Below are 12,431 nucleotides of genomic sequence, written 5' to 3' on the forward strand. Positions count from 1 at the left end.
TTTACTTTTTCTTTTTATACTGCTCTTCTTCTCACATTTATATTATTTGAACTCTATCCCTATCTCTATTCTTCCTTCTCAACTTTCATCCTCTCTTATTTACTCTTATCTACTATTTTCAAGGTATTTTTCTTCTACTTCTTCTATTTCTTTTCTTTCTTCTTCTTTCTTCACTTCTGACTTTAAGGAGAAGCTTCTTTCCAATTGGCACAAAGAGCTTTCTTCTTTTCAATCTTTCTTTTTCTTGTCTTTTTGTTTTTGACCAAGAACAGGGATAAAGAACCTCTCTTGACTCCTGATCCTGAACCTGAGAAGACTCTGAGGAGGCATTTACAACAAGCAAAAGCACAATACTCCGGAAGAGGCCTTTCAGAAAGTTGTGAACAAGAAACAGAGGACATGGCCGAACCTCAAGCGAAGCCAAGAAAGGTCCTTGGTGACTTCACCATACCTACCTCTGACTTTTATGGCAGAAGCATTGCTGTACCTGCCATTGGAGCTAATAATTTTGAGCTTAAGCCTCTGTTAATCTCTCTTCTGTAGTAGAACTGCAAATTCCATGGACTTCCAATGGAAGATCCACATCAGTTCTTGGCAGAATTCTTACAAATCTGTGATACTGTAAAGACTAATAGAGTTAATCCTGAAGTCTTCAAGCTTATGCTTTCCTCCTCAAAGGATGAGAAAAGATTAGAGTGGAAGTTCAAACCTTCAGACAAAGAGAATGTGAATCCCTCTATGAAGCCTGGAAAAGATACAAGCAACAGATCAGGAGATGTCCTCCTGATATGCTTTCAGAGTGGTCCATCATAGGCATGTTCTATGATGGCTTGTCTAAAATATCAAAAGATTTCATTGGATAGCTCTACAGGTGGATCCCTCAACTTGAAGAAAACACCTGGAGAAGCAAGAGAGCTTATTGAGATGGTTGCAAACAACCCATTCATGTACACCTTTGAGAGGAATCCTGTAAACCATGGGATCCTTCAAAAGAAAGGAGTTCATAAAGTTGAGACTCTGAATGCCATCCTGGCTCAAAATAAGATCCTAACCCAACAGGTCAACATGATCTCTTAACATCTGACTGGGATGCTAACTGTAGCTGGCAGTAATTAGGAAGCTTCTCTTGAAGAAGAAGCTTATGATCCTGATTAACACACCATGGAGGATGTGAATTACATGGGAGAACCCTATGGAAACACTTACAACCCTTCATGGAGGAATCATCCTAACCTCTCATGGAAGGATCAACAAAAACCTCAACAAGGTTTCAATCAAGGTGGTAGGAACCAAAATAGGTTCACCAACAGACCACCATTCCCATCTTCTCAAGGGAATATGGAGACTCTAAGCAGAGCCTTTCTGACTTAGCCACTCTAGTCTCCAACCTCACTAATACCATTCACAGTTTCATTAATAAAACAAGGTCCTCCATTAGAAATTTGGAGGTACAAGTTGGTCAACTGAACACGAGGATCCCTGAGACCCCTCTTGACACTCTTCCTAGCAATGTTGAGGTTAATCCTAAAGAAGAGTGCAAAGCCATAACCATGGAGGTTGAGGCCGAATTAGAGGAGAATGGGAAGGCATTGAATGCCAGTGAAGAAGCCTTCACTGGGTGTTCAATGTCCACCAACCCAGAACCAAAGGAAACCATAAAGACCATTGAGGTTCCTTTGAATGTACTTCTGCAGTGCATAAGTTCTGATGACTACTCATCCTCAAGTTAGGATGAAGACACTAGGGAAGATCATGTTGCTCAGTACCTAGGAGCCCTTATAAAACTGAATTCCAAGTTATTTGGTACAAAGCCTCTGGAGGAAGAACCTCCACTGCTTACCAAAGAATTCCATGCCTTGGTTCAGCAAGAGCTACCTCAGAAGCTTTCATATCCTGGGTGCTTTCTGATTCCTTGTACCATAGGCTCTATGACCTTTGGAAAGGCTTTGTGTGACCTAGGGTCAAGTATTAACCTCATGCCACTCTCTGTAATAAAGAGGTTGGGAATCCTTGAGGTACAAGCTGCACATATCTCACTAGAGATGGCAGACAAGACCATGAAGAAGCCATATGGCTTAGTGGAGGATGTCATGGTTAAAGTTGAAAACCACTACATCTCTGCAAGCTTCATTGTCTTGGATGTTAGACAGGATGAGGATGACTGTGTCATCCTTGGAAGACCCTTCTTAGCTATGGCAAAAGCCTTGATCAATGTAGCTAAGGGAGAAATGGTTTTCCAATTAGGAGAGGACTACATCTTATTCAAGATGTCCAATCCTAATTTTCCCTCCAACAAGAAAGAGACAACTGTGCAACACCTAGTGTGCCAACCCTCTCTTTCTGTGCAAAGCTTTACAGAGCCCCCAGACATCAATTCTAAGTTTGGTGTTGGGCATCCCTCAACAAGCTCTAAGCACAAAGGTACAAAAAAGAAAGTACCTAAAGGTTGGAAGGACAAGAAAGTTCCTACTGAAGGCCTCTCACCTGGCATGAGAGTTGTCTTCACTAAGATGCCAGCCTTACCACATACAGTGAGCTGTGTCCTATCTTTAGATCATGTAGAGCTCATTCATGAGAGAACATGCAGAAAATTCACTGTTAGGGGCGAAAATCTAAGCCCATACTCACCTCCGTAAGGAGACTAAAGGTCAAGCTAGTGACGTTAAAAGAGCGCTTGTTGGGAGGCAACCCAACCTTACTCAACCATGTTTATTTTCTTTATTTGGTTTTTCTTTTTAGTTGTTAGAGTCATGATCATGTGCATCAGTCAAGGGACAGAATTCATAGCTGTGAAAACAGAACGCTCTGGATGGAGTGTCATAGTTGAACGCCAGTGAGAAAGCCCTCACTGGGTGTTCAACACCTCAAGAGGAGAGCATTGCTGGCGTTGAACCCTAGCAAGGGAGCAGCCCCTGGACGTTCAAACGCCAGTGTAGAGAAGCAGAGAATCTGGAATTCTCTAGCCTCTCAGGACTAGTGGGACCCACAACATCTTTCACCCGCCCTATCTACCCCCACCTACTTTCACATTTCCCCATACACACTTCCCCATAAACCCTAGCCCAATCAAATCCATACCATTTCCCCACATCCATCATAACTCCCACCTACCCCTACCCACTTCAAAATCAAATTTCCCACCCAAAACCTACCCTATGACCGAACCGTAGCCCTACCCACTCCTATAAATATCCCTCTCCATCACCCTTCATACACACACCTCTCATACTCTAATACACCTCATAAGGCCGAGCCCTCTCTCTCCCTCTCCCTCTCTCTATTTTCTTCTTCTTCTTTCTTTAATTTTGCTCGAGGACGAGCAAAGTTTTAAGTTTGGTGTTGGAAAAGCATAGCTTTCCTTCTTTCTATTACCATTCATGGAACCCAAGGTTGAAGACTCCTCTAAGAAGAAGAAAGGAAAGGCAGTAGCTAATCCCTCTGAATCTTGGGAGATGGAAAGATTCATCACCAAAGCCCGCCAAGACCACTTCTATGAAGTAGTGGCTAAGAAGAAAGTGATCCCCAAGGTCCCTTTCATGCTCCAGAAGAATGAGTATCCAGAAATCTGAAGAGACATCTGGAGAAGAGGTTGGGAAGTCCTAACCAATCCCATCCAAGAGGTTGGGATTCTCATGGTGCAAGAGTTCTATACTAATGCATGGGTTACCAAAAACCATAACACTAGTGTGAACCCAAATCCAAGGACTTGGATCACCATGGTCCGAGGAAGAATCTTAGATTTCAGCCCGAAAATTGGAAGGTTGGCGTTTGACGAATGGATTCTTGCGTGGTCTAGAATTTTACAAATAAGCTCTCGTTGTAAGTATAGCTTCTAAACCAACAAAAATCCTTTCGTACAAAAACTTATTTGTCACTAAAGCAAATCCAATAAATTTTATAACCGAAGTATTCAAACTTCGGGTCATTGGTGCACGAAATCACAATCGCACTTTTGTAATTCCGCACAACTAACCAGCAAGTACACTGGGTCATCCAAGTAATACCTTACGTGAGTAAGGGTCGATCCCACGGAGATTGTGGCTTGAAGCAAACTATGGTTATCTTGTAACTCTTAGTCAGGATATCAATAATTCTCAGATTTAATTGTAAAAAGTAAAAGAACATGAAATAAATACTTGTTTTGCAATAATGAAAAATAGGTTGAGGTTTTGGAGATGCTCTATCTTCTAAATCTCTGCTTTCCTATTGTCTTCTTCTTCAAGCACGCAAGGCTCCTTCCATGGCAAGCTGTATGTTGGGTTTCACCGTTGTCAATGGCTACCTCCCATCCTCTCAGTGAAAATGTTCAACGCGCTCTGTCACAACAAGGCTATTCATCTGTCGGTTCTCGATCATGTCGGAATAGAATCCAGTGATTCTTTTGCGTCTATCACTAACGCCCCACAATCGCGAGTTTGAAGCTCGTCACCATCATTCAATCCCTGAATCCTACTCAGAATACCACAGACAAGGTTTAGACCTTCCGGATTCTCAAGAATGGCCGCCAAATGATTCTAGCTTATACCACGAAGATTCTGATTAAGGAATCCAAGAGATATCCACTCAATCTAAGGTAGAACGGAGGTGGTTGTCAGGCACACGTTCATAGGTAAGAATTATGATGAGTGTCACGGCTCATCACATTCTTCAAGTTGAGGAAACAAGTGATATCTTGGAATAGAAGCAAGCGTGATTAAATGAAAAACAGTAGTAATTGCATTAATCCATCAAGACACAGCAGAGCTCCTCACCCCCAACCATGGGGTTTAGCGACTCATGCCGTAGAATATACAATATGAAACATGTATTGTGTCATGAGGTACAGATACAATAGCAAAAGGTCCTATTTTGGTGAACTAGTGACCTAGGGTTTACAAGAATGAGTAAATGACGTAAAAATCCACTTCAGGGGTCCACTTGGTGTGTGCTTAGGCTGAGCATTGAAGCTTTCATGTGTAGAGACTTTTCCTGGAGTTAAACGCCAGCTTTTGTGCCAGTTTGGGCGTTTAACTCCAACTTTTGTGCCAGTTCCGGCGTTAAACGCCGGGAATTCTGAAGCTGATTTGAAACGCCAGTTTGGGCCATCAATTCTTGGGAAAAGTATGGACTATTATATATTGCTGGAAAGCCCAGGATGTCTACTTTCCAACGAAATTAAGAGAGCACCAATTGGGTCTCTGTAGCTCCAAAAAATCCACTTCGAGTGCAGGAAGGTCAGAATCCAACAGCATTTGCAGTCCTTTTTCAGCCTCTGAATCAGATTTTTGCTCAGGTCCCTCAATTTCAGCCAGAAAATACCTGAAATCACAAAAAAACACACAAACTCATAGTAAAGCCCAAAAAAGTGAATTTTAAATAAAAACTAATAAAAATATAATAAAAACTAATTAAAACATACTAAAAACATACTAAAAACAATGCAAAAAAGCGTATAAATTATCCGCTCATCACAACACCAAACTTAAATTGTTGCTTGTCCCCAATTAACTGAAAATCAAATAGGATAAAAAGAAGAGAATATACTATAGACTCCAAAATATCAATGAAACTTAGCTCCAATTAGATGAGCGGGACTAGTAGCTTTTTGCCTCTGAACAGTTTTGGCATCTCACTTTATCCTTTGGAGTTCAGAATGATTGGCTTCTATAGGAACTCAGAATCCAGATAGTGTTATTGATTCTCCTAGTTAAGTATGTTGATTATTGAACATAGCTACTTCATGAGTTTTGGCCGTGGCCCAAAGCACTCTGTTTTCCAGTATTTTCACCGGATACATATATATGCCACAGACACATAAATGGGTGAACCTTTTCAGATTGTGACTCAGCTTTGCTAGAGTCCCCAATTAGAGGTGTCCAGGGTTCTTAAGCACACTCTTTTTGCCTTGGATCACGACTTTAACCGCTCAAGTTTTCACTTGACACCTTCACGCCACAAGCACATGGTTAGGGACAGCTTGGTTTAGCCGCTTAGGCCAGGATGTTATTCCTATAGGCCCTCTTATCCACTGATGCTCAAAGCCTTGGATCCTTTTTATTTTTATCCTTGCCTTTTGGTTCAAAGGGCTATTGGCTTTTCCTGCTTGCTTTTTTTTGTATTCACTGCTTTTTCTTGCTTCAAGAATCAATTTGATGATTTTTCAGATCCTCAATAACAGTTCTCCTTTTCCATCATTCTTTCAAGAGCCAACAATTTTAACATTCTTAAAACAACAAATTCAAAAGACATATGCACTTTTCAACCATTCATTTAGAAAACAAAAAGTATTGTCACCACATCAAACTAATTCAACTAGTTTCAAAGATGAATTTGAAATCCTGTACTTCTTGTTCTTTTGTGATTAAAGCATTTTTCATTTTAAGAGAGGTGATGGATTCATAGGACATTTATAGCTTTAAGTCATGAACTTTAAACTTTATTAATCATGGAATAAGAACAAGACTCAAAGATAATTAATAGAGAAAACTAATAATAATAGAAAAACAGAAAATTGAAAACAGAAATTTAAATGACTCTAAAATTGATTCCTAATGATAGAGGTTATCACAGAGTTAGGACTCAACAACCTTGATTTTGAGAAGTAGATGCTCCCTCAGCTTGTGGGGTGTTTGACCCTTCAAGGGAGAGCTTCTGGCGCTTCAGCTCCTATAGCTCACGCCCCTGCTTCTCTTGTTCCTTCAGCAGTTTGCAGAGCATATAATTTTGATTCTGCTGTTCTTCCTTAAGTTGTTTCATAGCTTCTTACAGCTTGGCAACAGATGCTTCTAGGCGGGTCCAGTAGTCAATTTCAGGAAGTTTAGGGAGGAACTCCTGCGCCCTCCTTTTGATAGAGTTATCTTGCATTTGTCTTTCCATTGACTTCTTGGTGATTGGATATTCAATTGGGATGAATTCATCTACTCCCATCCTCACCCCAGAATCTTTACATAGCAAAGAGATTAAGCATGGGTAAGCCAGTTTGGCTTCAGTGGAGTTCTTATTTGCAATTGTGTAAATCTCACAAGCAATCAGATGATGAATCTCCACCTCTTTTCCCAGCATAATGCAATGAATCATCACTGCTCTCTTGATAGTAACCTCAGAACGGTTACTAGTGGGCAAAATAGAACGCCCAATGAAGTCTAACCAACATCTTGCAACTAGTTTGAGATCTCTCCTTTTGAGTTGGTTTGGGACACCTTTTGAATTGGTCATCCACTTAGTTCCAGGGAGGCATATGTCCTCTAGAACTTGATCCAACCCCTTATCTACTCTCACCATTCTCCTATTAAAGGATTCAGGATCATCTTGTAGTTGAGGCAAATTGAAGACCTCTTTTATTTTGTCCAGATGGAAGTAAATAATTCTCCCTCTGACCATGGTTCTGTAGGTATGAAAGGCAGTTCCAGTCATTCTCTGCTTATCTGTCAGCCACAGATTTGAGTAGAATTTCTGAACCATGTTTCTTCCAACCTTTGTCTTAGGATTGGTTAGAATTTCCCATCCTCTATTTCGAATTTGCTCTTGGATCTCCGGATATTCGTCTGCTTTCAGATCGAATTTAACTTCTGGGATCACTGACCTTAGACCCATTATTTTGTGGTAATGGTATGCATGTTCTTTAGTTAAGAACCTCTCTTGACTCCAAGGATTCTTTGGAGTATTCTCTTTCTTGCCTCTTGAATTGGTTTGTTTTCCTTTAGGAGCCATGGTCTTGATGAGCCTTAGCTTAGTGATCATGGAAAAGCACACCAAACTTTGCTTGTCCTCAAGCAAAAGAAAGGAAAGAGGAGAGAGAGAAGGAGAAGCAAATTCGAATGGTGAAGAGAGGTGGAGGAATTTTGAAAGTTTTGAAAGAGATTTGAGAAGATATGGAAAGAATTTGAGAAAATACTTGAGTTTTTGAAGAAGATTTGGAAAGGATTTGAAAGAGATTTGTGAAATAATTTAGAAAATTGTTGGATTTTTGAAATTTGAGGGTGAATGATGAAAATTTGTAACATGTTTATGTAGAAAATTATAGGTCAAAATATGAAAGTGTGAAAAATTTTGAAGTGGAAAGCAAAATCTCCTTCTCCTGCCTTTCTGGCGTTAAACGCCCAGAATGGTATCCATTCTGGCGTTTAACGCCCAATTGGTGGCCATTATGGGCATTTAACGCCCAGCCAGGCACCCTGGCTGGCGTTAAATGCCAGAAACCCCTTTATCGCTGGACGTTTTGCTGAATGCCAAGGATGTTGCAATTCTGGCGTTAAACACCCAGAATGGTGCCCATTCTGGCGTTTAACGCCCAAAATGGTGCCTTTACTGGCGTTAAACGCCCAGAATGGTACCCATTCTGGCGTTTAACGCCCAGGATGCCCTTTACGGGCGTTTTCTTGCCAGCAAGCTCCTTTTCTCAGCTTATTTCACTGAATCCTTCTGTAACTCTGTGAATTCCTTCAGTTTCAATGATCAACCTTGTAGAATATATATCAAACTTTTATAAAACAAATAACCTGCTAATGACTGGGTTGCCTCCCAGCAAGCGCTTCTTTATTGTCTTTAGCTGGACCTTTACTGAGACTCATTCAAGCCTCAGTTTTGAGCATTCCTGCTCAAAATTGCTTTCAAGATAATGCTTGATCCTCTGTCCATTAACAATGAACTTTTTGTCAGAATCAATATCCTGAAGCTCAATATATCCATATGGTGACACTCCTGTAATCACCTAAGGACCCCTCCACCGGGATTTCAGTTTTCCTGGAAATAGTCGGAACCTAGAGTTGAAGAGCAGAACTTTTTGTCCTAGCTCAAAGACTCTGGATGACAACTTCTTGTCATGCCACTTTTTTGCCTTTTCCTTATAAATTTTTGCATTTTCAAAGGCATTGAGTCTGAATTCCTCTAGCTCATTTAGCTGGAGCAATCTTTTTTCACCAGCTAACTTAGCATCCAGGTTTAGGAATCTGGTTGCCCAGTAGGCTTTATGTTCCAGTTCCACGGGCAGATGACAGGCCTTGCCATACACAAGTTGGTATAGTGAGGTTCCTATAGAAGTCTTGAATGCTGTTCTGTATGCCCATAGAGCATCATCCAAGCTGTTTTCCCAATCCTTTCTACGAGCAATTACAGTTCGTTCCAGGATTCTTTTTAGCTCTCTATTAGAGACTTCAGCTTGCCCATTTGTCTGTGGATGATATGGAGTTGCTACTTTGTGGCTAATTCCATATCGGACCATAGCAGAGTACAGCTGTTTGTTGCAGAAATGAGTGCCCCCATCACTGATTAGTACTCTGTGAACACCAAACCTGCTGAAGATGTGTTTCTGGAGGAATTTCAGCACGGTTTTGGTATCATTATTGGGTGTGGCAATTGCTTCTACCCATTTAGATACATAATCTACTGCCACCAGAATATAAGTGTTGGAGTATGATGGTGGGAAGGGACCCATGAAGTCAATACCCCATACATCAAACAATTCAATCTCTAATATCCCTTGTTGAGGCATGGCATAACCATGAGGCAAGTTACCAGCTCTTTGGCAACTGTCACAGTTACGCACAAACTCTCGGGCATCCCTATAGAGAGTAGGCCAGTAGAAGCCGTATTGGAGGACTTTAGTGGCTATTCGCTCACTTCCGAAATGTCCCCCATACTGTGATCCATGGCAATGCCATAGGATCCTTTGTGCTTCCTCTCTAGGTACACATCTGCGGATCATTCCGTCTGCACATCTCTTAAAGAGATATAACTCATCCCATAGGTAGTACTTGGCATTTGAAATTAATTTTTTCTTTGCACCCTGCTGTACTCCTGGGGTATGAACTTTACAGCTTTATAGTTTGCAATATCTACAAACCATGGTTCTTCCTGAATGGCAAAGAGTTGCTCATCTGGAAAGGTCTCAGAGATCTCAGTAGAGGGTAGGGATGCCCCAGCTACTGGTTCTATCCGGGACAAGTGATCAGCTACCTGATTCTCTGTCCCTTTTCTGTCTCTTATTTCTATATCAAACTCTTGCAGAAGAAAAACCCATCTTATGAGCCTGGGTTTTGAATCCTGTTTTGTGAGTAAATATTTAAAAGCAGCATGGTCAGTGTACACAATCACATTTGACCCTACTAAATAGGATCTAAACTTGTCAATGGCATAAACCACTGCAGGTAACTCTTTTTCTGTGGTTGTGTAATTCTTCTGTGCGTCATTTAGAACACGGCTAGCATAATAAACGTCACTGGCACCACACATAAGTTCGAATGGTAATGTCCAGTCTGGTGCAGAGATGACTGGTGCTGTGACCAGCTTGGCTTTCAGGGTCTCAAACACCTGCAGACACTGTGTGTCAAACACAAATGGTGTGTCAGCAGCTAGCAGGTTGTTTAGAGGTTTTGCAATTTTTGAAAAATCCTTTATAAACCTTCTGTAGAATCCTGCATGCCCCAGAAAGCTTCTGATTGCCTTAACATTGGTAGGTGGTGGTAATTTTTCAATTACCTCTACCTTTGCTTGATCCACCTCTATTCCCTTGCTTGAAATTTTGTGCCCAAGGACAATTCCTTTAGTCACCATAAAGTGACATTTCTCCCAGTTTAAGACCAGGTTAGTCTCTTGGCACCTTTTCAGGACAAGTGCTAGATGATCAAGACAGGAGCTGAATGAGTCTCCAAATACTGAGAAGTCATCCATGAAGACTTCCAGAAACTTCTCTACCATATCAGAGAAGATGGAGAGCATGCACCTCTGAAAGGTTGCAGGTGCATTGCATAGACCAAAAGACATTCTTCTGTAAGCAAACACGCCAGAAGGACAGGTGAATGCTGTTTTCTCTTGATCTTGAGGGTCCACTGCAATTTGATTATAGCCTGAATAGCCATCCAAGAAGCAGTAATAATCATGACCCGCTAGCCTTTCTAGCATTTGGTCTACGAATGGTAAAGGAAAAATGATCCTTTCTGGTGGCTGTATTGAGCCTTCTATAGTCAATACACATACGCCACCCTGTAACTGTTCTTGTAGGAACCAGTTCATTCTTTTCATTATGAACCACTGTTATGCCTCCCTTTTTGGGGACAACTTGGACAGGGCTCACCCAGGGGCTATCAGAAATAGGATAAATAATCCCAACCTCTAGTAACTTAGTGACCTCTTTCTGCACCACCTCCTTCATGGCTGGATTTAGCCGCCTCTGTGGTTGAACCACTGGCTTGGCATTATCTTTCAATAGGATCTTGTGCATGCATCTTGCTGGGCTAATGCCCTTAAGATCACTTATGTACCACCCAAGAGCTGTCTTATGTGTCCTTAGCACTTGAATTAGTGCTTCCTCTTCCTGTGAGTTTAAAGCAGAGCTTATAATCACTGGAAAAGTGTCACCTTTTCCTAGAAATGCATACTTCAGGGATGGTGGTAGTGGATTGAGCTTGGGTTTAGGAGGCTTATCCTCTTCCTGAGGAATTTTCAGAGGTTCTTTTATTTCTTTTGGTTCCTCCAGGTCAGGCTGAACATCTTTAAAGATATCCTCTAGCTCTGATTTGAGACTCTCAGTCATATTGATCTCTTCCACTAAAGAGTCAATAATATCAGCGCTCATGCAGTCATTTGATGTGTCTGGATGCTGCATAGCTTTGACAGCATTCAACTTGATCTCATCCTCATTGACTCTCAGGGTCACTTCCCTTTTTTGTACATCAATGAGAGTTCGTCCAGTTGCTAGGATGGGTCTTCCTAGGATGAGAGTTGCACTCTTGTGCTCCTCCATTTCCAGCACTACAAAGTCAGTTGGAAAGGCAAATGGCCCAACCTTGACAATCATGTCCTCAATTATGCCTGATGGATATTTAATGGAGCCATCAGCAAGTTGGAGACATATCCGGGTTAGTTTGACTTCTTCAGTCAACCCAAGCTTTCTAATAGTGGATGCAGGTATTAGGTTGATACTTGCCCCAAGGTCACATAGGGCTGTCTTGGTACTGATGCTAGGGCATCTTGGCCAGTTTCACTGACCTTTTCTTTACTGTTTTTAAGGTAGTTTCATGCATTTCCTTTGGAAATAAGCTAGTTTTGGGTAGATATTCACTTACACCTTGATTCAAGCATACATTGTGAATTTTACATGATTTCATGAGGATTTTGCATGAGTTTAGTAACAAATTGTATGTTGCATTACCCATGACTTGGACTAGAACTTTGATGCACTCTATTGCTTGATTTTAGGACCAAAGGAAGCAAGGAAGAACCACTTAGAAGTCACGTTAATCTAATTAACGTTACCACTAATGTGGAATGGGAGGTAACTTGTAAAGTTAATGAGAAAAGTGATTGCCAATAACGCTCTAGAAGTCATCATTGCCCACGTTAAGAGTCACATTAACTAAGTTAACGTGAACTCTAACGGGAAGAAAGGACTTTGAGCCAACGTTAGTGACACTTAACATTATCACTAACGTTGGCCAATGATCATAAGTGGCCAC

General features: G+C 41.2%; 1 protein-coding gene across 1 annotated transcript; it reads left to right on the forward strand.

Moving 5' to 3' along the window:
- Positions 1–2,042: 2,042 nt before the first annotated feature.
- Positions 2,043–2,636, forward strand: LOC107492637 (uncharacterized). Its single transcript, XM_016113686.1, has one exon. It carries the CDS (start codon positions 2,043–2,045, stop codon positions 2,634–2,636), a length of 594 nt encoding a protein of 197 aa, XP_015969172.1.
- Positions 2,637–12,431: the final 9,795 nt, after the last annotated feature.

Source organism: Arachis duranensis, chromosome 1 (assembly GCF_000817695.3).
Source record: "Arachis duranensis cultivar V14167 chromosome 1, aradu.V14167.gnm2.J7QH, whole genome shotgun sequence".
NCBI classification, from domain to species: domain Eukaryota; kingdom Viridiplantae; phylum Streptophyta; class Magnoliopsida; order Fabales; family Fabaceae; genus Arachis; species Arachis duranensis.

What these genes read in the sequence shown, in the direction of transcription:
- LOC107492637 (XM_016113686.1), top strand. Translation starts at nt 2,043, where the DNA reads ATGGCAGACAAGACCATGAAGAAGCCATATGGCTTAGTGGAGGATGTC.